General features: G+C 64.5%; 3 protein-coding genes across 3 annotated transcripts; 2 read left to right on the forward strand and 1 right to left on the reverse strand.

Moving 5' to 3' along the window:
* Position 1: 1 nt before the first annotated feature.
* Positions 2-10,234, forward strand: EMILIN1 (elastin microfibril interfacer 1). The gene is made up of 8 exons (XM_064707213.1): positions 2-2,420; positions 4,461-4,586; positions 5,212-5,420; positions 5,785-7,377; positions 8,267-8,374; positions 8,487-8,504; positions 8,862-8,996; positions 9,702-10,234. The coding sequence occupies exons 1-8, from the start codon at positions 2,269-2,271 to the stop codon at positions 10,232-10,234; spliced, it is 2,874 nt and encodes a 957-aa protein (XP_064563283.1). The 5' UTR covers positions 2-2,268.
* Positions 10,235-20,638: 10,404 nt separating this feature from the next.
* KHK (ketohexokinase) lies at positions 20,639-24,456 on the forward strand. The gene is made up of 8 exons (XM_064707152.1): positions 20,639-20,830; positions 21,030-21,146; positions 21,307-21,441; positions 22,770-22,842; positions 23,013-23,159; positions 23,720-23,808; positions 23,877-24,034; positions 24,244-24,456. Exons 1-8 carry the CDS (start codon positions 20,715-20,717, stop codon positions 24,327-24,329), a joined length of 921 nt encoding a protein of 306 aa, XP_064563222.1. The 5' UTR covers positions 20,639-20,714; the 3' UTR covers positions 24,330-24,456.
* A 215-nt stretch (positions 24,457-24,671) lies between these two features.
* CGREF1 (cell growth regulator with EF-hand domain 1) lies at positions 24,672-27,967 on the reverse strand. Its single transcript, XM_064707214.1, has 6 exons — positions 27,900-27,967; positions 27,756-27,827; positions 25,843-25,913; positions 25,640-25,761; positions 25,418-25,564; positions 24,672-24,827 (listed from the first exon to the last, which is right to left on the reverse strand). Exons 1-6 carry the CDS (start codon positions 27,965-27,967, stop codon positions 24,672-24,674), a joined length of 636 nt encoding a protein of 211 aa, XP_064563284.1.
* Positions 27,968-27,975: the final 8 nt, after the last annotated feature.

Consider the following 27,975-nt stretch of genomic DNA (forward strand, 5'->3'; position numbering starts at 1 on the left):
GCGTCCAGCCCCTCCCCGTCGCGGTGACGTCACTGCCTCGCCCCGCCCCCTGGCGGCCGCCGCCGGCTCCGTCTCCATACAAGGCGCGGCGCGAGGGCGGGGCGGGGCCGGGCGGCCCCGGGGCGGCCGCGGCTAATTAGCGCTAATGAGCCTAATGACAGCTCTCTGCAGCTGCTGACAGCGGGCGGGGCCGCAGCGGGACGGGCTGCGCTGGGCTGTGCAGAGACATAGCGGGGCATACTCGGAGCTGCTGGGCTGTACTGGGAGCTGCTGAGCCGTACTGGGCTGTACCCGGCTGTGCTGGGCTGCACTGGGCTGTACTGGGCTGTACTGAGAGCTACTCAACTGTACAGGGAGCTGCTGGGCTGTACTGGGAGCTGCTGGGCCGTACTGGGCTGTACCCGGCTGTGCAGGGCTGTATTGGGAGCTACTGAACTGTACTGGGAGCTGCTGGGCTGTACTGGGCTGTACTGGGAGCTGCTGGGCTGTACTGGGAGCTGCTGAACTGTACTGGGAGCTGCTGGGCTGTACTGGGCTGTACTGGGAGCTGCTGGGCTGTACCGGGCTGTGCTGGGCTGTACTGGGAGCTGCTGAACTGTACTGAGAGCTGCTGGGCTGTACTGGGCTGTACTGGGAGCTGCTGGGCTGTACCCGGCTGTGCTGGGCTGTACTGGGAGCTACTGAACTGTACTGGGCTGTACTGGGAGCTGCTGGGCTGTGCTGGGCTGTACTGGGAGCTGCTGGGCTGTACTGGGCTGTACTGGGCTGTGCTGGGCTGTACTGGGAGCTGCTGAGCTGTACTGGGAGCCGCTGGGCTGTGCTGGGCTATACTGGGAGCTGCTGGGCCATACTGGGCTATACCAGGCCGTACTGGAGGCACGCCGGGCCACACGGAGCCGGGGTTTGCTGCGATGTGTGGGTTTGCTGCAATGTGTGGGTCACACTGCGATGTGTGGGTCACACTGCGATGTGTGGGTCACACTGCAATGTGTGGGTCGCACTGCGATGTGTGGGTCGCACTGCGGTGGCCTGCGGTGCCTCGGCAGCCCATCGTGTTGATGGTCCTCCCTCGAGGGGTCCCAGCAGCGAGACCCCCGGGGCCCTGCCCGCACCCTGGGCCCGTCCCTGTGCCCCCCATGCTCGGCCGTGGAGCCCCAGCGCGGTCTGGAGTCCCCTGGGGCACGGCCAAGACACGGCCCCCGCAGCCCCCCATGGCCCCCCATGTCCCCCCACGGCCCCAGAGCCCGGAGGCGGTGCCACCGTCCCCCTCGGGCCCAGGCACGGCTGGCCCCCGGCCAGGCCCGGCCCGGGCCCCTCAGCCCCGGTGTGTCCCTCCCTCCCCCGCGGTCCCTCCCCCTCCAGCTGCCGCCAGCTGTTTGTGCTTAACCCTCGCTCCCCGCGGGCGGGGGGTTCCCGCGCCTGACGTCACCGCGGGGCCGCCGCCAAGACGTGATGTCACCGTGCGGCCGTGACGTCACCGCGAGGGCCGGGGAAGCCATGGCATCATCACCGTGGGCTCGGGGCCACGGCGGCCCGGGGTGGCCGCGGTGTGACGGCTGCCGTGCCGGTGTCCCCGGTGTCTCCGGTGTCCCCAGCACGGTGTCCCCGGGGGTGCGGCCGGGGGCGCGGGGCAGCCCCGGGCTCGGTGCTGGCACCGGGACGTGTCCCCTGGCACGGGCTCACGGGCACGCGGGGACGTGGCACTGCAGGCTGCGGTGCCGGTGCCGGGACCTGTGGCCGCTGTGCCCAGCGCGGGCCGAGCACCGAGGCCACCGGCGGTCGGCGGTTCTCGGGGCACGGTGCGAAGCCGGTGGCGGAGCCGGTGCCGGCGGCGGCCGCGGGGCACGGATGGCCTCGGCGGGCCGGTGCAGCAGCGGTAGCCGCGGCCGCCTCGCTGGCCGCCCGCGCCCTGGCCCCCTGCCCGGCCTCCCTGGCTGCCCCGGCCCCGGGCCGGCCTAACGAGGAGCAGATGTGGCGGCGGGGCCGGCGGGGCCGCGGTGCCCGGCGCGGCTGGGGCGGGGGCGCGGCGGGCAGGAAGCGGGGGGCCCCGGGGACCCCGGCGGCGGGCAGCGGCTCTGGGCGGCTCTGGTGGCGAGGGGCTGGCCGAGGGACGGCCGGGGGGAGGGCAGAGCCGAGCCGAGCCGTGCCGAGCCGCCCAGAGCCGCGGAGCCGCGACGGGACGCCGCATGCGGTGCTGAGGCGCGCCGGCCCGGGCTGAGCGAGCCGAGCGGAGCCGCCCCAGCCCAGCCCAGCCCAGCCCAGCCCAGCATGGCACCGTGGCTCTGGCCGTGCCTCCTGGCCGCGCAGGCCCTGGCCGCCAACTTCCCCCCCCGGTACAGCCTCTACACCGGCGGGGCCGCCCCGCTCGCCCCCGGCCCGGCCGCGGCCCACAGCGGTGCCCGGGCCGCCAGCCGGCACAGGTAGGAGCCGCGAGCGCCGGGACGCACCGGGACGCACCGGGACACACCGGGACGCACCGGGATACACCGGGACACACCGGGCGGCGGCGGGGACACGGAGTGCAGCCCCCACCCCGCTGCCACGGGAGCCCCGGCGCCGGGCAGGCACCGGCACGTGCCACGTCCAGCCCGGGGGGCGGCGGGACCGGCGGGGGTCCCCGGGGCGGGGGCGTCACCCCCGGGCCCGGCAAGGGCGGGCAGTGGGCGCACGTGGAGGGTCGGGGCCGCCGGTGCAGCGGGGCCGGGGATGGCGGGCCGGTCTCTGCTCGGCATCCCGCGTGGGTCAGCGGTGCCGGACAGGGGTACCGGGGCCGGAGCCGCCCTCTGCCCATCCCGTAGCGCGGGCAGCGCGGGGCCGGGGCTCGGGGCGCTGCGGGGCTGGGGGCGGCCCCACGCTGGGTTGGGGTCACGCCGCATTCACCGCGGACACATCAGCGGCGCGGCCGCACGGCTGGGACTGCCCCGGCCCCGCGGCGGCCCCGGGGGGATGGCGGGACCGGCGCAGCGCGGGGAACACGGGGAGGGGCACCCCCGGTCCGGCGTGGGGCACGGGCACGGCGGAGCCTTTCCGTGCGGCTCTGGGGGCTCAGGGGGGCTCTGCACGGGTCGGGGTGTGCGGTGCTCCCTCCCCGCGGCTCGGGGAGCGCGGGGGTGCCCCCAGACCCTGCCCTTTAGGGGAGCTCTGGTCCCATCCCTCGCCTGGCATGGGGACAGCCCCGGAGCGGGGCGCTGGGACCCCAGGGCAGCCCGGGGGTCGCGGGACCTCGCGGGTGCGGGGCTGGGATGGGATGGGGGGAGAAGAGGGGGGCCGTCGGTCGGCGCAGGAATTCCCGGCGGCCCCCGGGGAGGAGCTGGAATCCAGCCGGGGCCTGAGGGGAACCAGCCGGGCTGACGGGAACCGGCCGCCGCACCGGGGCCCCGCGGGGGGACCCAGCGCCGGGGGCCGCTCCCCGGGGGGCTGCCCGGTGGGGCCGGGGGGCCCGAGCGGGGCCCGGGCTGCGGGGCCCGACCATATAAGGCTGCAAGGACGGGGTCCCGGCAGCGGGGCCAGGCTGCGGTCCCACGCGGGGGGGCTGGGGGGGGTCCCGCAGCCTGGGACGCTGCGCTGGGACCGGTGCGGGGCTGCCGCGGGGCACGGAGGGGCAGGAACACACGGGGTTATACATGGGGCAGCACGGGGGTCACACACGGGGCAGCACGGAGGGGCAGGAACACACGGGGGTCACACACGGGGCAGCACAGAGGGGCGGGAACACACAGGGATCACTGATGGGGCAGCACGGAAGGGCAGGGAACGTGTGGTCAACTCACGGGGCAGCACTCAGGGTCCCTCCCTGGGCAGGGCAGGATGCACGGCACGGTGCACTGGGGTGTGGGCACCCTGCTCCCGGCAGAGCCCATCCCTGTGGGGCAGCCAGGGCTGGGGGCTGCAGCCGGGGCTGCAGGGGTCGCCAGGCACGGCTGAGGCCGTGCTGGGGCAGGATCCGGCCCATTAACCCGCACCGGGCCGTGACGGTGCTACCGGTGGGGCTGGTTGGGCAAGCACAGCAGCACGCCGGGGGATGCGGGGTGTGGCCGGAGGGGCCGCGGTGTGCTGGGGGATGCGGGGGATGCCCGGGGAGCTGCAGGGTGCCAGGGAAGGCCTGGCACAGGGCAGGGCGTGTGGCTGTGGCTCTGCCGGGGTCATGCCTGGTGCCTGCTGCACGCCAGGACAATGCCTGGGGTGTGCCGGGATGGTGCGCACGGGGTGTGCTGGAACAATGCCCGCTGTGTGCTGGGATGATGCTAGCTCCATGCCAGGGCAGCTCCAGTGGCTGCTCTGTGCCGGGATGATGCCTCCTGGGTGCCAGGACAGCGCTCGGTGTGTGCCCAGGTGGTGCCCAGATGGTGCCCGGCGTGTGCCGTGCTCGGTCCGTACCAGGACGGTGCCCGGTGCGTACCGGGCCGGCACCGAGTGCCAGCGGCCCCCGGCTGCGTGCCCTGACCCGCTCCCTCCGGCAGGAACTGGTGTGCCTACGTGGTGACCCGCAGCGTGAGCTGTGTGGTGGAGGATGGCGTCGAGAGCTTCATCAAGCCGGACTATCAGCCCTGCCCCTGGGGGCAGCTCCAGTGCCCCCGAGTCCTGGCGTGAGTGGGGCCGGGAGGGCTCTGGGGGGCTCGGCGCGTTCTGGGGGGCCAGCACAGAGCCAGGGCGGGCCGCGGCCGCGCCGCCGCCACTGGTGTTTACCCACCCCGGGGTCATGTTTGCTTTTGCGCAAGAGTCAGCGGCCTCAAGCGGTGACCGGACACTGTCCCCCTCCATCACGTGCGGCCGGAGCACTGGGGCACCCCGCGGCTCTCTGGCCCGGAGGGTGACCGGAGGGTGACCGGAGGGTGACCGGAGGGTGACCGGAGGGTGACACTGTCCCCCCGTGACGTGCAGCCGGAGCCCTGGGGCACCCCAGAGTTCTCTGGGCTGGAGGGTGACCAGAGGGTGATCAGAGGGTGACCAGAGGGTGACTGGAGGGTGACCGGAGGGCGACACTGTTCCCCTGTGACGTGCAGCCGAGCCCTGGGGCATCCCGGAGCTCTCTGGCCATCACTGGGATGGCCCTGGGGGTGGTGTTGGGACTGGTGCAGGGTGACAGGGCTGGGCAGGGCAGCCCCCCGGCCTCTGAGCGCAGGGTGAAGCCGCAGCCTGTGCTGGCTCCGGCTCTCCGGGGCAGCCCCGCGCCCCTCCTGGCTCCCCCAGCCCCGTCCCGTCCCCCTGCAGGTACCGCAGCTTCCTCCGGCCCCGCTACAAGGTGTCGCAGCGCACGGTGACGGAGCTGGCCTGGCGCTGCTGCCAGGGCTACTCGGGGCCGGACTGCAGCGAGGGCCCCGCTCCAGCGGCCCCCCAGCCCACCGGCCGCCCCCCGGCCCGCCCCGGCCGCCCCACGCTCTCCGGCTTCGGCAACCCCCTCAGCGGCCTGGGGGGCGAAGGTACAGCTGGGCCAGGGATGCGGGGATGTGGGGGGGATGCGGGAGATGTGGGGATGTGAGGGATGCGGGGATACGAGGGATGCGGGAGTGAGGGGGATGTGGGAATGAGGGGGATGTGGGGATGTGAGGGATGCGGGGGATGCAGGGATGTGGGGGATGCGGGGATGTGGGGGATGTGGGGATGTGTGGGATGCGGGGATGTGAGGGATGCGGGGGATGTGGGGGATTGGGGGATGCGGGGATGCGGGGATGTGAGGGATACGGGGATGTGGGAATGAGGGGGATGTGGGGATGCGGGCATGCGGGCACACGCTGTGTGCGGCCTGCCCCTGCCCCTGCCCCTGACCCCGGCGGCGCTCGGCAGGCGGCGGAGACACGGAGAAGGTGCGGCGGCTGGAGGAGCAGGTGCGGCGGCTGAGCGAGCAGCTGGAGGAGCTGCGGGCCGGGCAGGAGCCGCCGCGGGCGGCCGTGGAGGGGCAGCCCGGCGGGCAGCAGGTGGCGGACGCGGAGAGGTCCGAGGTGCGGGAGGCGCTGAGCCACCTGCAGCGGCGCCTGGAGGAGCTGGAGAGCCGCCTGCAGCGCGCCGAGGGCGGCCGGGACGGCGCGGGGGCTCCGGGGGCCGCGGGCACGGCGGCGCTGGACGAGCTGGAGCAGCGGCTGCAGGAGCTGTGCGCCGCCTGCACCACCGGCACCGAGGGGCTGCGGCGGCAGGCGGCCGAGCACCGGGAGCGGATGCGGGCGCTGGAGAAGCTGGTGGAGTCGGTGGACCAGCGCAACAGGGACGCGGTGGAGTCGGTGCAGAGGCACATCAGCAGCCTGAGCAGCCGCCTGGCCCCCGCGCCGGCCGCGCCCCCGGCCCCGGACGTGCTCCGCCGCCTGGCCGAGCTGGAGCGGCGGCTGGCGGGGCTGCCGGTGCCGGCGGCGGGCCCGGGGCAGGGGCAGGGCCCGGTGCTGGCGCGGCGGCTGGCCGAGCTGGAGGGGCGGCTGAACGCCTCCCGCGCCGGCCCGTGGCCCTCCGAGCCCGAGGGGCGGCCGGCCGGGCTGCCGGGGCGCCTGGCCAACCTCAGCCGGGCCGTGGAGGGGCTGGCGGCCAGCGGGGCGCAGCGCGGAGCGCGCCTGGAGCAGCTCGAGGCGCTGCTGGCCCGCTGCGGGCCCCCGTGCCCGGCCGGGGACACCGAGGAGCTCTGGGAGGACGGGCTGGCCGGGACCCTGGGCGGGCTGCGGGGGCAGGCGCTGGCCGAGGCGCTGGAGCGGCTCCGCAACCGGACGGGACGGCTGGAGGCGGCTCTGGAGGAGCTGAGCGCCGAGCCCTGCGCCCGGCCCTGCGCCCCGCCGCTCCCCCGGCAGCCGGAGCCGCTCCCGCCCGGCCCCGCCGAGCCCGAGGAGGAGCCGGAGGCGCCGCTCGACGGTTTCGGCGTCTTCGGGGGCCCGTCCCCGTCGGAGCTGCGGGTGCTGCGCGGGGAGCTGGCGGCGGCGCTGGCGGCCCTGAGCGGCCTCAACGCCACGGTGGAGGGGCTGCAGGACGAGCTGGACGAGCAGGACGCGCGGCAGCGGCAGCTGAGCGCCGCCACCGACCGCGTGGTGGCCGAGCTGGACCGGGCGGCGGCGGCGGCGGCGGCGCGGCAGGCGGAGAGCGAGGAGCGGCTGGAGGCGCTGGCGCGGGAGCTGGCGCGGGCCGGGGGCTGCCCCGCGGGGCTGGAGCCGCGCGTGGCCAAGCTCGAGGGGGTCTGCGAGCAGCTGGAGGCCGTGGCCGGGGGGCTGCGCGGCCTCCGCGAGGGGCTGGGCCGGCACGTGGCGGGGCTCTGGGGCGCCGTGCGGGAGCTGAACGCCACGGCCCGCGGCCACGCCGCCCTGCTGGACAAGGCGCTGGAGCTGCCGGCCCGGCTGGGCGCGCTCAACGCCAGCCTGGGCCACCTGCGCGGGGAGCTGCAGCGCCTGGCGCGGCTGGAGAGACACGGTGCGGGGACACGGGGGGGACACCGGGGCATGGGGGGACGTGCGGGGACCTGGGCACTGCGGGGGGACGGGGAATGCAGAGGATGGGGGGACGTGGGGCGCGGGGGCCTCGTGGGGCTGCAGGAACGGTGCTGGAGGTGTGGGGACTTGGGGATGTGGGCACAGGGGGATGTGGGGACATGGGGACACAGGGACGTGGGGCTATGGGTGTGTGGGGACACAGGGATGTGGAGACACGGGGATATGGGGATGTAGGGACACAGGGGACACAGAGATGTGGGGACACAGAGATGTGGAGATGTGGGGACACAAGGGGACACGGGATGTGGGGACACAGAGATGTGGAGATGTGGGGACACGGGGATGTGGGGACACAGAGATGTGGAGATAAGGGGACACAGGGATGTGGGGACACAGAGATGTGGAGATGTGGGGACACAAGGGGACACGGGGATGTGGGGACACAGAGATGTGGAGATGTGGGGACACAGGGGGACACGGGGATGTGGGGACACAGAGATGTGGAGATGCGGGGAAACAAGGGGACACGGGGATGTGGGGACACAGAGATGTGGAGATGTGGGGACACAAGGGGACACAGAGATGTGGGGACACAGAGATGTGGGGACACAAGGGGACACGGGGATGTGGGGACACAGAGATGTGGAGATGTGGGGACACAAGGGGACACGGGGATGTGGGGCACAGGGTCACCAGGAGGCTGCAGTGGGTGTGGGGACGCAGGGCCTTGGCTGGGGATGCTGTGGTGAGGGGCACAGGACCACAGGAGGATCCTGGCTGTGGGGCTGCAGTGTGTGGGGACAAGGGGACATCACACGTGGGGCACTGGCCGTGGGGCCAAGGTGGCTCTAACACTCTCCTCCCTCCAGGCCCCCCTGGCCCCCCTGGACCTGCAGGCCCCATGGGTGAGATGGGCCCTCCTGGCCCCTCTGGGCCCCCTGGCAAGGATGGAGAGCAGGGTCCCGTGGGCCCCCCCGGTAAGGCTCAGCCCCCCCGTGTGCCCCTGACCACGCTGGTGTGGCCGGACCCCGTTCCCGGGGGTCCTGCCCCGAGCTGGCCCTGAGCAGCCCCTCCTCATCCTCCCTGCAGGGCTGCCCGGAGAGAGAGGTAGGGCTGGGGGGGCTTGGGGTGTGGGGAGGGCCACGGGGAACATGTGGGGAGCTGGGGGTGCTGGGGGGGCTTGGGGTGCAGGGAGGGCCACGGGGGGCGGGGGGCATGCGGGGAGCTGGGGGGCTGCGGGTTGGAGGTTTGCAAGGGGAGCAGGAGCAGTCTGGGCTGGCATGGGAAGGCACAGGGTGCCTGGGGGGCTGGGGACGCGGTGGGGACGGGGTCAGGGGGGCACGGACACTGAAGGGGCAGGGGTGGGTATGGGGTGTGGCTGCTGGGCTCGGGGCACAGGGGCTGCGGGGCCGCCGAGGGGGTGATGGAGGCGGCCCGGCCGTGCCTGACGCTGCCCGTGCCCAGGCCCGGTCGGGGAGCCGGGCTCGGTGCCCCGCGTCGCCTTCTCGGCCGCGCTGAGCACGCAGCGCACGGAGCCGGGCACCGTCCCCTTCGACCACGTGCTGCTCAACGACGGCGGCGCCTACGACCCCGAGACGGGTGAGGGCCCACGGGGGTGCTCTGGGGGCTGTGGGTGCCTGTGGGGTGAGGGATGCTGCACCAGGGGCTGTGGGGTGAAGGATGCTGCACCGGGGGCTGTGGGTGCCTGTGGGGTGAGGGGTGCTGCACCGGGGGCTGTGGGGTGTTTGTGGGGTGAGGGATGCTGCAGCAGGGGCTGTGGGGTGAAGGGTGCTGCACCGGGGGCTGTGGGTGCTTGTGGGGTGAGGGATGCTGCACCGGGGGATGTGGGGTGAAGGATGCTGCACCGGGGGCTGTGGGGTGAAGGATGCTGCACCGGGGACTGTGGGTGCCTGTGGGGTGTTGAGGGTGCTGCAGCAGGGGTTATGGGTGTTTGTGGGGTGAGGGGTGCTGCACCGGGGGCTGTGGGGTGAAGGATGCTGCACCGGGGCTGTGGGTGCTTGTGGGGTGAGGGATGCACACCAGGGGCTGTGGGGTGAAGGGTGCTGCACCGGGGCTGTGGGGTGAAGGATGCTGCACCGGGGGCTGTGGGGTGCCTGTGGGGTGTTTGTGGGGTGCTGCAGCAGGGGCTGTGGGGTGTTTGTGGGGTGAAGGATGCTGCAGCAGGGGCTGTGGGTGTTTGTGTCTGACTGTGTGGGGTGTTTGTGGGGTGCTGCAGCCGGGGCTGTGGGGTTTTTGTGGGGTGCCGCACCAGGGGCTGTGGGGTGTTTGTGGGGTGCTGCCCAGGGGCTGTGGGCTGCAGTCGCGGTGCAGATGCGTGTGTGGGAGCCGCCCGGGGCTCTGTGGGGTGTCTGCTGGGGTCCCCCCCGGCCTTGGGGCTGCGGTCTGGGGAGTGCACACCGGCGTGGACCACCCCGTGTCCTCCCGGGCACGTTGCCGGTGCCGGTGCCCCGCCGACCTTGGTGGCCCCGGCTCGGGGCACCGGCGAGCGCTGGGCGACTCCCGCTCCGGTCCTCATCCCCGTCCTGACCCGGCCGCTTCACCCGGCCGTGGGGGAGCCTGGTGAGCGCCGGGCCCGGGCCCGGGGCGGCGCTGGGCCGTGCAGTCCGCTGGGACGCTCGCCGCCTGGCTCGGGGTTCAGCCCGAGGCTGGAGAAGGCCGTGGGGCGGGGCCCGGCCGGCCCGGCGTGTCAGCCCGCGCCGCTGGCCGCGGGCGAGACGCTCTGCGTGGACCTGGTGTCGGGGCGCCTGGCGCACGCCCCCGACGAGCCGCTCACGGCCTTCAGCGCCGCGCTGCTCTACGGCCCCGAGGAGCCCTAGGGCGGGGGAGCCCCCGCGAGGGGCACGGCCGGGCCCGGGGTCCCCCCGCCCGCCGGGACCCCCACCCCGTTATTTATCGCACCCCCGCCCTCGCCGTCCCGCACTCCGGCCCGCACCGCCCCCACGGCCCCACCGCCCCACAATAAACACGCGGCACCGGGTTTTGTACCCGCGGCTCCGGAGCGTGCCTCGCCCGCGGGGAGGGGCTGGGGAGGGGCTGCTGGCTGCCAGGTGTCACCGTGGGTCACCGTGTGATCGAGCTGCCAGGTGTCACCGTGTCACCGTGTGATGGAGCTGCCAGGTGTCACCGGACTGCCCGGTGTCTGTCACCGGCTCACCGAGCTGCCTGGTGTCACCATGTCACTGACCTGCCAGGTGCCACCGTGCCAATGAGCTGCCAGGTGTCACTGAGCTGCCAGGTGTCACCGTGTCACCGTGTCGCCGTGTCGCCAAACTGCCCGGTGTCACCGCGTTACCGAGCTCCATCGCAGTCACCCCTGCACACGGCAGGATGGGGGTTTGGGGCAGGGCAGGGGGGTCCCAGCTGTTTTGGGTGTGCTGTGACCGGGATGGGAGCCCCTGGGACCCCCAGGTGCCGTGTCCGGGTGTGCTGGGGCAGCTCCAGCCCCCCGTGCCCCCAGGTGAGGGCGGGGCTGGGGGTCACAGGCAGGTACTGCCCAGGGGCCCTGTGGTGCCACTGAACCCACCTCTGGGGGGGCTTTCACCCCGGCTGTTGGGTCAGCTGGGGTAACCCCATTGCTCCACTTCTGGGCTGTTTGCTGGGCTGCCAGGGGTCACCAGGGGGCTGTGCCCAGCACTGTGCCCAGCTGTGTGCCCCCTGTGCCCAACCCTGTGCCCCCTGTGCCCTGCCCTGGAGGGGTGGGAGGTCCTGGGGTGTCGATGGGGGAGCAGGCTCCAGGCTGGGTCTGGGGCACTGGCACCCCCTTGGAGATTTGGGCAGCTTTGGCCATGGCTCCTGTGCAGATACTTTGGTGCAGAAAGTTCAGGATTTGGGGCCAGGAAGGGGTGTGGGAGGGGCTCCAGCCCCAGTCTGTGCCCCCGCTGCCATGGGAGCCCATTAATGGTGAGCTTGGGACTGAGCCTTGTGTCCCCAGGTGCTCCTGGCACCTTCAGGTGAGCACCAGTGGCATTGTCTGTGTGTCTGTGTGTCTGTCTGTGTGCCTATCTGTCTATCTGTCTGTGTGTCTGTGTGTCTGTCTGTGTGTCTGTGGTCTGTCTGGTTTCTGTGTGTCTGTATGTCTATGTTTCTGTGTGTCTATCTGTCTGTGTGCCTGTCTGTCTGTCTGTGTGCCTATCTGTCTATCTGTCTGTGTTTCTGTGTGTCTGTATGTCTATGTTTCTGTGTGTCTATCTGTCTGTGTGTCTGTCTGTGTGCCTGTGTGTCTGTGTGTCTGTCTGTCCGTCTGTCTGTCTGTGTCCGGGATCTTTCACAGCTCATTGGGGGTTGATGTGGGACAGGGTCAGTGCTGGTTCTGTTGATGCAGCTCCACTGCTGGTGATGTGTAAAAATGTGTGAGAATTATCATTGAACCCAGGGTGCTTTCAGTAAAAAGGGACCTTCAGCACCTCCCGCTGTGCCAGGGTGTGCCAGTGTCCAGCCTGACCTTGGGCACTGCCAGGGATGCAGGGTGGGCACCCTGTGCCAGGGCCTGCCCACCCTGCCAGGGAACAATTCCTCATTCCCAATATCCCATCCAGCCCTGCCCTCTGGCACTGGGAGCCATTCCCTGGGTCTGTCCCTCCATCCCTGTCCCCAGTCCCTCTGCAGCTCTCCTGGAGCCCCTTCAGGCCCTGCCAGGGGCTCTGAGCTCTCCCTGGATCCTTCTCCAGCCTGAACATTCCCAGCTCAGCCAGCCTGGCTCCACGGCAGAGGAGCTCCAGCCCTTGGCCTCCTCTGGCCCCACTTTTACCAGCTTTTATTCAGGCTCAGGGGGATCCCTGCTCACAGCCGGGCTCTCATCCTGCCCTGTCTGGGGCAGCAAATCCCACAATGAGCAGAATCTCTGGGAAATTCTCCCTGTCGGCAGAAGGTGGGGGCCCAGAGCCGTGCCAGGAGCTCCTGGAGAGGAGGGAGCTGAGAGCCAGGAAGGGCTCAGCCTTTCTGTCCCTCCACTGTGTCCTCTGTGGGATCCTCTGTCCCAGCCTGGCCCATCCCCGGGCCGTGACAGCCCTGGCCCCTCTCTGCCCGTGGGGAGCAGAGGGAAGCAGAGATTCCTGCTGGCTCCTTTCTGAGATTCACCAGCCTTAGAAGGATCACTGTCCTCCTAACAATGAGGAGAAAGAGTTTATGAGGAAAATGGGTGTGAGAGTCTTCCCACAACTCCTAGAACCATGGAAAAGCCATGATTCCATGGGATGTTCCTGACCACCCCAGCCCTGCCCAGGCCACCTCTGTCCCCTGTCCCCAAGTGCCACAGCCACAGCGCTTTGAACCCTCCAGGGATGGGGAATCCACCCTGCCAGGGCAGGACAGCCCTTTCCAGGTGGGAATTGTTCCCAACATCCACCCTGAGCCTGCCCTGGCCCAGCCTGAGGCCATTTCCCCTTGTCCTGTCCCTGTTCCCTGGCTGTCCCCTCCTGTCAGGGACTTGTGCAGAGCCACAAGGTCCCCCCTGAGCCTCCTTTTCTCCAGGCTGAGCCCCTTCCCAGCTCCCTCAGCCCCTCCTGGGGCTCCATTCCCTTCCCAGCTCCCTCAGCCCCTCCTGGGGCTCCATTCCCTTCCCAGCTCCCTCAGCCCCTCCTGGGGCTCCATTCCCTTCCCAGCTCCCTCAGCCTCTCCTGGGGCTCTGGATGCTGCACCCTTCCAAACCTCTGGACTGTTCTGCCCTGCCTGCTCTCAGCTGGATCATTGCCGTGATCACAGCTGGGTCATTGCCATGGTCACAGCTGGGTCATTGCCATGGTCACAGCAGGTCATTGTCATGGTCACTGCAGGGTCAATGCCATGGTCACTGCAGGGTCATTGCCGTGGTCACTGCAGGGTCATTGCCATGGTCACTGCAGGGTCATTGCCATGGTCACAGCTGGGTCATTGTCATGGTCACTGCAGGGTCATTGTTGTGGTCACTGCAGGGTCATTGCCGTGGTCACTGCAGGGTCATTGCCGTGGTCACTGCAGGGTCATTGCCATGGTCACTGCAGGGTCACTGCAGGTCAATGCCATGGTCATTGTTGTGGTCACTGTAGGGTCAATGCCATGGTCACTGCAGAGTGATTGCTGTGGTCACTGCAGGGTCATTGCCATGGTCACTGCAGGGTCATTGCCACTGCAGGTCATTGCCATGGTCACTGCAGGGTCACTGCTGTGGTCACTGCAGGGTCATGGCCATGGTCACTGCAGGGTCATTGCCGTGGTCACTGCAGGGTCATTGTGCTCACTGCAGGGTCATGCCATGGTCACTGCAGGGTCATTGCCATGGTCACTGCAGGTCATTGTCATGGTCACTGCAGGGTCAATGCCATGGTCACTGCAGGTCATTGATATGGTCACTGCAGGGTCATTGTGGTCACTGCAGGGTCATGGCCATGGTCACTGCAGGGTCATTGTTATGGTCACTGCAGGGTCATTGCCATGGTCACTGCAGGGTCATTGCCGTGGTCACTGCAGGGTCAATGCCATGGTCACTGCAGGGTCATTGTCACTGCAGGGTCATTGTCACTGCAGGGTCATTGTTGTGGTCACTGCAGGGTCATTGCCATGGTCACTGCAGGGTCATTGCCGTGGTCACTGCAGGGTCATTGTCGTGGTCACTGCAGGGTCATTGTTGTGGTCACTGCAGGGTCATGGCCATGGTCACTGCAGGGTCATTGCCGTGGTCACTGCAGGGTCATTGCCATGGTCACTGCAGGGTCATGGCCATGGTCATTGTTGTGGTCACTGCAGGGTCATTGCCATGGTCACTGCAGGGTCATGGCCATGGTCACTGCAGGGTCATTGTCGTGGTCACTGCAGGGTCATTGCCATGGTCACTGCAGGGTCATTGCCACTGCAGGGTCATTGCCATGGTCACTGCAGGGTCATGGCCATGGTCATTGTTGTGGTCACTGCAGGGTCATTGTCACTGCAGGGTCATTGTCACTGCAGGGTCATTGTTGTGGTCACTGCAGGGTCATTGCCGTGGTCACTGCAGGGTCATCCCCTGCAGGCCCCAGCGTGGGCAGAGCAGAGCTGGGGGTGCTGCAGCTCCTCTGGCACAGCAGGATGGGGCTGGGGCAGCTTAGGAAGATTATCCTTTATTGTTAATTATGATTAATCCTATAGTAGATTATCCTTTATCCATTGTCCTTTAACCCTCACCATCCATGAATGCTCTCCAGGAAGGGAGATGGACAATGAGCCACTGAGCAGAGGAGATCAGCTGGGTCTGCTGCAGCTGCTGGGAAGTGAGAGGGCTCCTAATTACCCTCCTAATTAATTAGTTAGAGTTCTGGATGCTGGGAATTTCAGACTTTCTGTGCTGACACACTCTGACCCCCAGGAGAGCACTGCATTTGACCTGAGGCCGTGGAGAAGCTTCCAGAATTGATTGAGAGCACTGGGATTGTGGGTGTGGAGTTGGGTACAAGTGTGTGATGTCACAGGGTGGAAAACTCAGAGTTTGGGGTTTTAGAATATGGTAATAAATATGGGGCAGGATGGAGGTTTTAGGGCAGTGGCTGGTCCTTCTTCACCTTCTTCTCCTTCTTCTTCTCCTTCCTCACCTTCTTCTTCTCTGCCTTCTTCTTTCTTCTCCGTGGGTTTGGGTGGTATTTTGTAAATGGACAGAAAAGCCCACCCTGCAGACTTTGAGTGATCAGTTATTGGGTTAAAAGTAAAAATAATTTAGGTGTCATTTCTTAATTGGGTAATTTGGCCCAAGAGACAGTTGGTCATTTTGTGCCTTGTTAGTGAAGAACTGCAGAACTCGCTGCTATGACACTAACACAGGTAAGAAATAACAAACTCCTGAGTCTGAATGTGAACCATCCTCTCGAGTGCCTTCAGTCCCGACCTCACCAGAGGCAGGAAAAAGAAGCCAAAGCCCCCAGGTGGGGGTCCCGTGTGCCTGGGGATGGATGGGAGGAGCCCGGGTGTGCAGGGAGCCCTGGGATGGTGTTGGGCATTTCCAGAGGTGCAGTTCCAATGCAGAGCCTCCCTCCTGTGCTGCAGAGGCACCAGGATGGCAACTGCAGAGAAAACACCCCAAACACGGACACCACCACATGTCCAAGAGAGGGACCAGCCCTTTTCCCCCTCTGAACTGAAATCAGCAAACCGCTAGGCTCTCACATCCACGGGCTCTATGGCACAGATCAATCACGGCATCTCCTGCCTCCAAAGAGGGACCCAGACCAAGAAACCCCTGGGGGTTTTGTGGAATTGCAGAACGATTCAGGTTGGGAGGGAATTTACAAAGAAACCCCTGGGGATTTTGTGGAATTGCAGAACGATTCGGGTTGGGAGGGAATTTACAAAGAAACCCCTGGGGGTTTTGTGGAATTGCAGAACGATTCGGGTTGGAAGGGACCTTAGAGCTCCTTCCACTCCCTGCCATGGGCAGGAACACCCTCCGCTAGAACAGGTCGCACCAGGCACCTGAAATGTGTCTGCATGTCCGTGTGTCTGTCTGTCTGTCTGTCTGTCTGTCTGCGTGTCCGTGGTGCAGAAACTCCCCTGTCCCAGCACCCTGCAGCCCTCTGGCAGTCACACTGCACCCCTGACTGTAGGAATGTGCTTTTTGTTGACAGAGTGACAAAACTCTCCTTTGTCCCCTTAAAAAGGAAATAAACCCAGAGGTTTCTCTCCTCGATTAGGTGAAAAGACACCTCATAGGACCTGGGGGATTCACCTCAAACTTAAGGACAGCCAATTGGGCAGGAGCCAAAAAGTCCCACCTGAGCAATTTACCAGAAAAGGAAGCGAACACAGAAACCAATCCCTTTTGTGAGGCGTTTCACCAGGACCTCTTGCACCTGGCTGGGCTTTTCTCTGTAAAGAGTTTTGTTATTTTGCCTTTTATGAAACCTTTTTGTTTCCAACACTGCCTCAGAATCCATCCTGCTGCTTTTCTGCCCTCTAAGGCAGCTGAGCTATCTCAGGTGTGTTTTACATCCACCAGAGCTGATGAGACCCGGCTGGAGCAGACCCACATCTCACCCTGAGCTGCAGCCCCTGCGCTCCCCCAGCTCCCCTCACTGCCCCAGCCCCGGCTCCTGGGACATCTCACCCGTCCCAGCCTTTAAACTGATTTAATCTCTTTGCAATAATTGGTAACAACACAACAGCCCCGAGTGAAGGAGCCCCGGGGCTCTGCCCCCTCCCGGGAGGGTCTGGGGGCTCCTGCTGGGACCCCGCGTGTGAAAAACGCCAATCGCTTGTTTTCAGCATCCTAAAAGTTTAACAGTAATAAAATGGTCATAAAAATAGTAATATAATTAGAGTAATAAAAGTCTGGACAATTTGGATTAGGACAATATGAGACAATAGAAACAAAGAGTTACAGATGTCCAGGTACCTTTTCTGGGCAAAATAAGCCAGAAAAAGGACCCACGTTCACAGAGGATTAACCCTTAAAAACAATAACCTGTTGCATATTCATACACCTCATCCATGATGCATAAATTCCGTTCAAACACAGGATTCTGTCTGGGCAGTGTCAGCTTCTTCCTCTGAATCCTAACTGCATCTTCAGGGCTGAGCAAGGCAGGAAGAAGTTCGTTTGTTCTGATAAGGGAGCAATAAATTCTCTTTCTCTGAAAGATTCAGGTGTCCTGTGGCTGCTATCTCACTGTGAGTCCTTTCTTTAAAAAAAGTATCTTACATAGCATATTGTAACATTATGTTATAACTTAAAACTAGATTTAACACACTACTTAAGAAAATTAATACAACATAACTGTCTAACACAACACATATAATATTCATTTGAATGTTTGCAAAAAGCCAGTCATAAAATATGCATTTTTCACATCACAGCTTTATTACAGGCACCAGAGAGAACAGAATTAAGAATTTGATAGGGCGGAAAGGATTATCGATTTTAAATCACAAGGGATTCTCAAAAGTAATTTAATATCAACTGGTGGGTAACGTTCTGGGTGGGGCAGCCTCCATCCCAGCCTGCTCCCGGCACAGCCAAGGCGCTTCCTGAATGTGAAAAATGCGGATTTTATGGTTGGCATTTCACAAACATTCAGATGAATATTAGATGTGTTATGTTAGAAAGTTATGTTGTATTAATTTTCTTAAGTAGTGTGTTAAATATAGTTTTAGGTTATAACATAATGTTAAAATAGAAACTATGCTATGTGAGATACTTTTTTTTTTTTTAAGAAAGGACTCACAGTGAGATAGCAGCCACAGGACACCGGAATCTTCCAGAGAAAGATAATTTATTGCTCCCTTATCAGAACAAACGAACTTCTTCCTGCCTTGCTCAGCCCTGAAGATGCAGTTAGGATTCAGAGGAAGAAGCTGACACTGCCCAGACAGAATCCTGTGTTTGAACGGAATTTATGCATCATGGATGAGCTGTATGAATATGCAACAGGTTATTGTTTTTAAGGGTTAATCCTCTGTGAACGTGGGTCCTTTTTCGGGTTTTTTTTTGCCCAGAAAAGGTACCTGGACATCTGTAACTCTTTGTTTCTATTGTCTCATATTGTCCTAATCCAAATTGTCCCAATTTGTATTACTCTAATTATATTATTATATATTTTATTATATATAATATATATTATATATACTTATATCTGTAAAAGGAATTTTTTACTACTACTACTACTACTACTATTATTATTATTATTATTATTTCATCTTTATTTTTATTTTTATTATTACTATTATGTGTAATTATTATTAGGTGTAAAAGGGATTATTTATTATGACAAATTATTTGATGAAAGATCCTAATCAGAATTATTTACTGCACAGTACAAAAGCCCAAACTGCTCAGTGGTGTACAGCACAGCACAGTGCACCGTATCAAAGCAGTCATGTTGAAAGGATTGCACTAAAGCAAGCCAAAAGAAACATTTATTTAGCAAAAATATTTATTTATTTATTTATTTATTTATTTAGAGATTGGTGTAACTCACCACACCAGGTGTCCCCATGGATGTGACAATCCCACTGTTCCCCACAATCAGATCTCACTGTCCCTGTCCCCACAGCACCCCTGGAATGGCCCTGTCCATGCAGGGTGGATGTGAAAAATCACTTGGATTAAAGTTTCCCAATCGCTTGTTTTAAAATTTTAAAAGTTTAATAGTAATAAAATGGTTATAAAAATAGCAATACAAATTAGAGCAATAAGAATTTGGACAATCAGAATTAGGTGTCTAGGACAATAAAAGACAATAGAAACAGAGAGTTACAGAGCCCGTGTGCTCTGCTCTGTCCCAGAACACACCTCACTAACAAACCCTTAAAACAACAGCCTGCAGCACATTCATATATCTCATACAGGGATCAAACACTCCTTTCAAACCAGGGATTTTCTCTTTATTGCCAACTTCCTCCCTTCATCTCATAAATCAGTGTTTGGCTCATCAGAATCTGGAAGGAGTCTGGAAAGATTCTGGTTCTTCCTGATAAGGAGACAATAATTCTTCTCTTTGGGATTTTGGCGTCTTGCTGCTGTTCTCTCTGTGCCAGGAATTTCTTGATGATCTCATCCATTCCTTGAGCCAGTGAGTGTCTTACATCACAGAATTTCTATTTTAATATCATGCTGTAGCCTAAAATTATATTTACCACACTACTTAAAAAGGATTCATACAGTACTAGAAATTATTACAGCATAATTTTCCAACATAACACATAGAGTATTCCTTTTAATATTTGTGAAAAGCCAAATATATCATGTGGATTTCCTTCCTTCCTTCCTTCCTTCCTTCCTTCCTTCCTTCCTTCCTTCCTTCCTTCCTTCCTTCCTTCCTTCCTTCCTTCCTTCCTTCCTTCCTTCCGCCCCTTCCTTCCGCCACTTCCTTCCGCCACTTCCTTCCGCCACTTCCTTCCGCCACTTCCTTCCTTCCGCCACTTCCTTCCTTCCTTCCGCCACTTCCTTCCTTCCTTCCTTCCGCCACTTCCTTCCGCCACTTCCTTCCGCCACTTCCTTCCGCCACTTCCTTCCTTCCGCCACTTCCTTCCGCCACTTCCTTCCTTCCTTCCTTCCGCCACTTCCTTCCGCCACTTCCTTCCGCCACTTCCTTCCTTCCGCCACTTCCTTCCTTCCGCCACTTCCTTCCTTCCGCCACTTCCTTCCACCACTTCCTTCCTTCCGCCACTTCCTTCCGCCACTTCCTTCCGCCACTCCTTCCTTCCGCCACTTCCTTCCGCCACTTCCTTCCGCCACTTCCTTCCTTCCCCTTCCCTCCCTTCCCTTCCCTTTCCCTTTCCCTTTCCCTTTCCCTTTCCCTTTCCCTTTCCCTTTCCCTTTCCTCCCTGTAGGAAAATGCACTTTTAGGACCAGATTTCAAACACACACACAGGCTAGTCCCCATCACAAGCACCACAGCCCAGGAATCCTGTGCAGACACCAAAATAAAGCAAATACAGCAAATTTCAGCTGGCATTTCCCTCTGGGCGCGCTGCTGCTGTGCAGGATTCGGGCTGTGCAGCCCAGCAGCCCCTCGGACAGGGACAGACAGCTCGGGGTGCAGCCGGGGCTCCCCTGGACCCCCCTTTTGGGGGATCCCAGCGCAGCCCCCAGGGCGAGCCGCTCCCCCGAGTGTGTCTGTGGGGTCCGGGCACCCCCTGCCCCTGGCGGCGGCCAAAGGAGCTCCTGCAGTGCCCTAAAGGAGTGATCAGACACTGAACATGGTCTGTGGCACGGGTCTGTGTGTCCATCTGTCCCTGTGTGTCCCTGTGTGTCCATCTGTCCCTGTGTGTCCATCTGTCCCTCTGTCCCTGTGTGTCCATCTGTCCCTGTGTGTCCCTGTGTGTCCATCTGTCCCTGTGTGTCCATCTGTCTGTCTGTCCCTGTGTGTCCATCTGTCCCTCTGTCCACCTGTCCCTGTGTCCACCTGTCCCTGTGTGTCCCTGTGCGTCCGTCTGTCCCTGTGTCCCTGCGTCTGTCTGTCCCTGTGTGTCTGTCTCTGTGTCCATCTGTCCCTGTCTGTCCCTGTGCCCATGTCCCTGTGTCCCTCTGTCCGCGTGTGTCCATCTGTCCCTGTGTCCATGTCCCTGTGTCCGTCTGTCCCTGTGTGTCCCTCTGTGTCCGTCTCTCCCTGTCTGTCCGTCTGTCCCCGTGCCCGGTCCCGCCGCGCGCGCGCCCTGCCCCGTGGGGGCGTGGCCGGGAGGGGCTCCCATGGCCACGCCCCCTGAGGGCCCGGCGTGGCGGCGGGCGCTGATTGGCGGCGGCGCGAGGGGGCGGGGCCAGGGCTGTGCCCGTTCCCGGCGCGGCTCCGTCCCTGTCACTGTTCCTGTGCCTGAACCCGGTCCCGCCCCGGTCCCGGTCCCGCCCGCCAGCGGCCCGGGATGGCGGCAGCGGCGGGCGGCGCCGCGGAGAAGCGGCGGATCATGTGCGTGGGGCTGGTGTGCCTGGACATCATCAGCGTGGTGGAGACTTTCCCGGCCGAGGACTCCGACACCAGGTACCGGCACCGGGGGTGCCCGGTGTGCCCGCACCGGCCCCGTGCCCATGGCAGCTCCCGCCAGGTACCGGCACCGGGGACCCCCTCTGGTGTGCCCGCACCTACCCCGTGCTCGCCGCAGCTCCCGCCAGGTACCGGCAGCGGGGGTGCCCGGTGTGCCCGCAGCGGCCCCGTGCCCACCGCAGCTCCCGCCCCGCAGGTGCCTCTCTCAGCGCTGGCAGCGCGGCGGGAACGCCTCCAACTCGTGCACGGTGCTGGCGCTGCTGGGAGCGCCCTGCGCCTTCATGGGCTCGCTGGCGCCCGGGCCCGCCGCTGAGTAAGTGCGGTGCGGGATGTGCGGGGCTCCCGCACCCACGGGGCACCGGCCCGGCCCGGCCCGGCCCGGCACTGCACGGGCCCCTCGGCGCGGCTCCCGGCCGCCCGCCCGTCCCCCGGCTCCGGTGGCGGCCCTCAGCCCGCTCCCGGTCCCCTCTCAGCTTCATCACGGCGGATTTCCAGCGCCGGGGGGTGGACACGGCACACGTGGCGTGGCAGCCCCGCGGAGAGGTGCCCTGCGCCTGCTGCCTCGTCAACGCCGCCAGCGGCTCCCGCACCATCGTCCTGCACGACACGTAAGGGCCGCGGGGGCAGCGCTGGGCTCTGCCGGCTCCGGGCGCCGCCGGCCCTGCCCCGAGGGTCCCTCCGCTGCCTGCTGGGGCTGCCGAGGGCCGGATGGGGCAAGTGGCCGTGTCCCTGCAGCCCTGTCACCCCCAGTGTCCCCGCAGACCTGTCACGGCCCGTGTCCCCACAGCCCTGTCACCGCCCGTGTCCCCACAACCCTGTCACCTTTGGTGTCCCCATAGCCCTGTCACCGCCCGTGTCCCCACAGCCCTGTCACCGCCCGTGTCCCCGCAGCCCTGTCACCGCCCGTGTCCCCATAGCCCTGTCACCTTTGGTGTCCCCGCAGCCCTGTCACCCCCAGTGTCCCCGCAGCCCTGTCACCTTTGGTGTCCCCTCAGCCCTGTCACCCCCAGTGTCCCCGCAGCCCTGTCACCCCAGTGTCCCCATAGCCCTGTCACCCCCAGTGTCCCGCAGCCCTGTCACCTTTGGTGTCCCCATAGCCCTGTCACCCCCAGTGTCCCCGCAGCCCTGTCACGGCCCGTGTCCCCACAGCCCTGTCACCTTTGGTGTCCCCTCAGCCCTGTCACCTCCGGTGTCCCGCAGCCCTGTCACCGCCCGTGTCCCCGCAGACCTGTCACCTTTGGTGTCCCCATAGCCCTGTCACCCCAGTGTCCCCTCAGCCCTGTCACCTTTGGTGTCCCCATAGCCCTGTCACCTTTGGGGTCCCCATAGCCCTGTCACCCCAGTGTCCCCTCAGCCCTGTCACCCCCAGTGTCCCCACAGCCCTGTCACGGCCCGTGCCGCTGCCGGGACCGGAGCTGGTATCTCCACACGGAGGTGGACACTGGGGTGATATCTCCACCCGGAGGTGGACACTGGGGTGATATCCCCACACGGAGGTGGACACTGGGGTGATATCTCCACCCGGAGGTGGACACTGGGGTGATATCCCCACCCGGAGGTGGACACTGGGGTGATATCTCCACACGGGGCTGGACACTGGGGTGATATCCCCACACGGAGGTGGACAATGGGGTGATATCCCCCGCTCCGCAGTGCAGGACAGCCGGCACGGCCCCGCGGGGATAACCCGGCTCCCTCAGCCGTGCCAGGGGAGTCAGGGGCTGCTGGGCACCGCTGACCCAGGTCCCAGCGCGGCCACAGCTGCGCTGCCCTTCAGTCCAGCTCAGGGTGCCATCATTAATGATTGACCCGGCGGTGCCGCCTCGGGACCTCTGTCCCGGTGCCGTGGGGCCCTCCGCGGCCCCCGGGGCTGCCCTTCGGCCCGGGCACGGCACAGGCGGAGGGTCCCCATGTCCCCCCGGCCTCCGTCCCACAGGAAGTTGCCCGACGTGACAGCCCGCGACTTCGAGCGCGTCGACCTCTCCCAGTACAGGTGGATCCACTTCGAGGTGAGCCCGAGGCTCGTGGGATGCTGGGGGACCCCCGGCGCTGGGGAAAATCCCTCGGGCTGTGCCTGAGCCCCGGACCGGAGGGGATCCCTCGGTCTGGGGGACATCCCCAGTGAGGGAGCACCCCCGGGACCGGCGATGCCCCGGTGATGCCGGAGCCGTGTCCGCAGGCCCGGAACGCGGCGGAGCAGGGCGCGATGCTGGAGCGGCTGGAGCGGTACAACCGGGCGGCGGCGCCGGAGCGGCGGGTCCGGGTCTCGGTGGAGCTGGAGAAGCCGCGGGAGGAGCTGCTGCCGCTGATGGGGCGGGGACAAGTGGTGCGGGGCCGGGGCCATGGGCGGGATCGCCTGTCCCTATCACCTGTCCCGATCACCCACCCTGATCGCCTGTCCCGATCCCCTGTCCCGATTCCCTGTCCCGATCACCTGTCCCGATCCCCTGTCCTGATTCCCTGTCCCGATCACCTGTCCTGATTCCCTGTCCCGATCCCCTGTCCCGATCCCCTGTCCCGATCACCTGTCCCGATTCCCTGTCCCGATCCCCTGTCCTGATCCCCTGTTCCCATCGCCTGTCCCTATCGCCGGTCCTGCTCACCTGTCCCGATCGCCTGTCCTGATCACGCACCCTGATCCCCTGTCCCGGGCGAGGCCAAAGACGTGGCGGGGGCGAGGTCGGGACAGGAGCGGTCAGAGCTGCGGGAGTTGGGATTCCTGCTCCGGGGGAGTCAGGCTCGGGGGGTGCAGGGGTGGGTTTGGATCGAGGGGTGCGGGCGGGGTCAGGAAGCTCAGGCGGGCTCTGGGGACCCCACCAGGGCACAGATCTCACCTCACCGGGCTGGGGGTACCGGGGCTGCCCCGCCCCAGCCCCTCTCCCACAGGTGTTCATCAGCAAGGACCTGGCCCGGCACTTCGGGTACCAATCGGCCCCCGAGGCGCTGCGGGGGCTGCGGGGCCGCATCCAGCCAGGGTAGGGCTGTACCAGAGAGGGGCCGGGGGGCACACGGTGCGCCCCAGACCCACCTCACGCTCCCCCAGGGCCACGCTGATCTGCGCCTGGGCTGAGGAGGGCGCGGACGCCTTGGGGCCCGACGGGCAGCTGGTGCACTCGGACGCCTTTCCCCCAGAGACCCTGGTGGACACGCTGGGCGCTGGGGACACCTTCAACGCCGCCGTCATCTTTGCCCTCGCAGAAGGTGGGCACAGACGTGGCATGGCGGCAGCACGGCCACGGCTCAGTTTGGCACGGCCATGGTTCAGTTTGGCACGGCCGCGGCACAGCCATGGTTCGGTTTGGCACGGCTGCGGTTCAGTTTGGCACGGCCGCAGCACAGCCATGGTTCACTATGGCACGGCCATGGTTCAGTTTGGCACGGCCGCAGCTCATCCCGGGCCCCATCCGCAGGGAGGAGCCTGCAGGACGCCCTCACCTTCGGCTGCCGGATCGCAGGCAGGAAATGCGGGATCCAGGGCTTCGATGGCATCGTCTGAGCGTGTGCCTGGAGAGCTCTGCAGGGCCCGGGCACTGCACCCAGCAACATCTGCACATCTCCACTGCACCCAGCAACATCTGCACTGCACCCAGAATCCCCAATAAAACCCCCCGTGCACCACCGCTGCCTCCCGTGTCCCCTGGCTGTGCCCCCCGTGCCCCAGGGATGCGCTGAGCACAGCCAAGGTCACCAGAGTGCCTCTATTTCTCCATCCAATGCGTTACAGAGGAGACCCCAGCCCTCCCTGGCCCCAGCAGCCTGCCCAGGGCCATCCCCCTGCCCCTCTGTGCCCTGAGCAGGGCAGGGAGCAGCCGGGGCATTGCATCCACAGCCCCCCTGCCTACCCCTCGCCATGGTCCCTCCAGGCTGGGGCTGCCTGCTCCTCCTCAGGGCCTTCAGCCTCAGGGGCTTCCTCTTCCTCTGGGGCATCACTACTGGGGGCTTGGGCCTCAGGGACGACTTCTGCCTCCATGGCCTCAGCATTGGGAGGTTCCACCTCGAGGGATTCCAGCTTGGGGGCTCCAGCCTCAGGGGCTCCATTCTGGGGCTCTCCAGCCTCAGGGGCTCCATTCTGGGGCTCTCCAGCCTCAGGAGCTCCATTCTGGGGCTCTCCAGCCTCAGAGCTCCCTTCTGGAGCTCTCCAGCTCAGAGCTCCAGCCTGGGCTCTCCAGCCTCAGGGGCTCCATTCTGGGGCTCTCCAGCCTCAGGGGCTCCATTCTGGGGCTCTCCAGCCTCAGGGGCTCCATTCTGGGGCTCTCCAGCCTCAGGAGCTCCATTCTGGGGCTCTCCAGCCTCAGGGGCTCCATTCTGGGGCTCTCCAGCCTCAGGGGCTCCAGTCTGAGGCTCTCCAGCCTCAGACACTCCATTCTGGGGCTCTCCAGCCTCAGGGGCTCCATTCTGGGGCTCTCCAGCCCCAGACACTCCATTTGGGGCCTCCAGCTCAGGAGCTCCATTCTGGAGCTCTCCAGCCTCAGACACTCCAGTCTGAGGCTCTCCAGCCTCAGGGGCTGCCTGTCCTGGGCTTTTCAACCCCAGGTCCTGCCTTGGCACCTCCGTGCCCCCGCCAGGCACAGTCCCAAGCCCTGCCTGCTGCTCCAGTGGGGGCTGTCCTGGGGGACCCTTGTCCTGGCCAGGCAAGGGCACCTCGGGGGGGTCCAGCAGCTCGGAGGGGTCCAGCAGCCCGTCCCCATTGAGGTCCTGCCTCGCCAGAGCTTTGTCCACCAGCGCAGCCACCTGCAGGGATGGGGATCAGATGAGGGCTGGGCCCAGGGCTCAGGGGGGTGTGAGGAGCCATCCCTTGGCACCCACCGTGTCAGGGTCTGGCTGCCCCCCAGCCTGTGCCAGCACCGTGCCAAGCAACTGCAGCAGCTCCAGCCCGTCCAGGCGCCTGCTCTGGTCGTGGTCGTGGAGCACAAAGAGGTAGAGCAGGGCTGTGGGGCACGGGGGGCTGTGGGGCCGGGCTCCCTGGCCCTACCAGCCCCTCAGCCCCCATCACACCCCCGTGGCCTTACCCTGCTCCCGTGTCATGGCCTGCACGTCCTGCTCCGGGGGCCCCAGGCTCTGCACGGCGCTCCAGAGCAGCCTGGGGGAGCAGGGCTGGGCTGGGGAGCACGGCAGGGCAGGCTGGGCACAGTCCCTGCCACCCCCGGGCTGTGCCCCCAGCCCCACGCTCAGCCCCGGGCCGGGGTGGGGGTCCCTGGGGCAGGGACTCACAGCAGGACAGGGATTAACACCAGGGCAGGAAATCACACTCACAGCAGGGCAGGCACTCACACTCACACTCACACTCACAGCAGGGCAGGCACTCACACTCACAGCAATGCAGGCACTCACACTCACAGCAGGACAGGCACTCACACTCACAGCAGGGCAGGCACTCACACTCACACTCATAGCAGGGCAGGGCAGGCACTCACACTAGGGCAAGCACTCACACTCACAGCAGGGCAGGGCAGGCACTCACACTCACACTCACACTCACAGCAGGACAGGCACTCACACTCACACTCACAGCAGGGCAGGCACTCACACTCACAGCAGGGCAGGACAGGCACTCACACTCACAGCAATGCAGGCACTCACACTCACACTCACACTAGGGCAGGCACTCACACTCACAGCAGGGCAGGCACTCACACTCACACTCACAGCAGGACAGGCACTCACACTCACAGCAGGACAGGAAATCACATTCACAGCAGGACAGGCACTCACACTAGGGCAGGCACTCACACTCACACTCACACTCACAGCAGGGCAGGGCAGGCACTCACACTCACACTCACAGCAGGACAGGCACTCACACTCACACTAGGGCAGGCACTCACACTCACAGCAGGCACTCACACTCACACTAGGGCAGGCACTCACACTCACAGCAGAGCAGGCACTCACACTCACACTCAGGGTAGGGCAGGCACTCACACTCACACTCACAGCAGGACAGGCACTCACACTCACAGCAATGCAGGCACTCACACTCACACTCACAGCAGGCACTCACACTCACAGCAGGACAGGCACTCACACTCACAGCAATGGAGGCACTCACACTCACACAGCAGGGTAGGGCAGGCACTCACACTCACACTCACAGCAGGCACTCACACTCACAGCAGGACAGGCACTCACACTCACAGCAATGCAGGCACTCACACTCACAGCAGGGCAGGGCAGGCACTCACACTCACAGCAGGACAGGCACTCACACTCACAGCAGGGCAGGACAGGCACTCACACTCACACTCACAGCAGGACAGGCACACTCACAGCAGGACAGGCACTCACACTCACACTCACAGCAGGCACTCACACACTCACAGCAGGACAGGCACTCACACTCACAGCAGGGCAGGCACTCACACTCACAGCAGGACAGGCACTCACACTCACAGCAGGGCAGGCACTCACACTCACAGCAATGCAGGCACTCACACTCACAGCAGGACAGGCACTCACACTCACAGCAATGCAGGCACTCACACTCACACTCATAGCAGGCACTCACACTCACAGCAGGACAGGCACTCACACTCACAGCAATGCAGGCACTCACACTCACACTCACAGCAGGGCAGGCACTCACACTCACACTCACAGCAGGCACTCACACTCACAGCAGGACAGGCACTCACACTCACAGCAATGCAGGCACTCACACTCACACTCACAGCAGGACAGGCACTCACACTCACACTCACAGCAGGGCAGGCACTCACACTCACAGCAATGCAGGCACTCACACTCACAGCAGGGCAGGCACTCACACTCACACTCACAGCAGGCACTCACACTCACAGCAGGCACTCACACTCACACTCACAGCAATGCAGGCACTCACACTCACACTCAGGGCAGGGCAGGCACTCACACTCACAGCAGGGCAGGCACTCACACTCACACTCACAGCAGGACAGGCACTCACAGCAGTGCAGGCGGCTCCGGGCTCAGCGGGTCGGGATGGGGATCCACGGCTGTGGCCACGGGGGGCTCAGGCCTGGCCGAGAGACAGGGGCTTGGTTACCTGTGCCCTGGGGGCTGCCCACCAGGCCTGACACCCCCCACCCACGGCTCCTGCAGATCCAGGGGTGCCAGCCCTCGCTGTGCAGCTCGGGCTCCTGTGCTTGCCCCTGCCATGGCCACCC

The sequence above is a fragment of the Zonotrichia leucophrys genome, chromosome 3 (genome assembly GCF_028769735.1).
Source record: "Zonotrichia leucophrys gambelii isolate GWCS_2022_RI chromosome 3, RI_Zleu_2.0, whole genome shotgun sequence".
NCBI lineage: Eukaryota > Metazoa > Chordata > Aves > Passeriformes > Passerellidae > Zonotrichia > Zonotrichia leucophrys.

What these genes read in the sequence shown, in the direction of transcription:
- EMILIN1 (XM_064707213.1), top strand. Translation starts at nt 2,269, where the DNA reads ATGGCACCGTGGCTCTGGCCGTGCCTCCTGGCCGCGCAGGCCCTGGCC. An exon ending in CAGTGCCCCCGAGTCCTGGC is followed by an intron (nt 4,587 to 5,211) that starts GTGAGTGGGGCC and finishes GTCCCCCTGCAG; the next exon opens with GTACCGCAGCTTCCTCCGGC. An exon ending in GGCGCGGCTGGAGAGACACG is followed by an intron (nt 7,378 to 8,266) that starts GTGCGGGGACAC and finishes TCCTCCCTCCAG; the next exon opens with GCCCCCCTGGCCCCCCTGGA.
- KHK (XM_064707152.1), top strand. Translation starts at nt 20,715, where the DNA reads ATGGCGGCAGCGGCGGGCGGCGCCGCGGAGAAGCGGCGGATCATGTGC. An exon ending in GCGCCCGGGCCCGCCGCTGA is followed by an intron (nt 21,147 to 21,306) that starts GTAAGTGCGGTG and finishes GTCCCCTCTCAG; the next exon opens with CTTCATCACGGCGGATTTCC. An exon ending in CGGGGCCGCATCCAGCCAGG is followed by an intron (nt 23,809 to 23,876) that starts GTAGGGCTGTAC and finishes ACGCTCCCCCAG; the next exon opens with GGCCACGCTGATCTGCGCCT.
- CGREF1 (XM_064707214.1), bottom strand. Translation starts at nt 27,967, where the DNA reads ATGGCAGGGGCAAGCACAGGAGCCCGAGCTGCACAGCGAGGGCTGGCA. An exon ending in GGCCATGACACGGGAGCAGG is followed by an intron (nt 25,762 to 25,842) that starts GTAAGGCCACGG and finishes CGTGCCCCACAG; the next exon opens with CCCTGCTCTACCTCTTTGTG. An exon ending in GGCAGCCAGACCCTGACACG is followed by an intron (nt 25,565 to 25,639) that starts GTGGGTGCCAAG and finishes CCATCCCTGCAG; the next exon opens with GTGGCTGCGCTGGTGGACAA.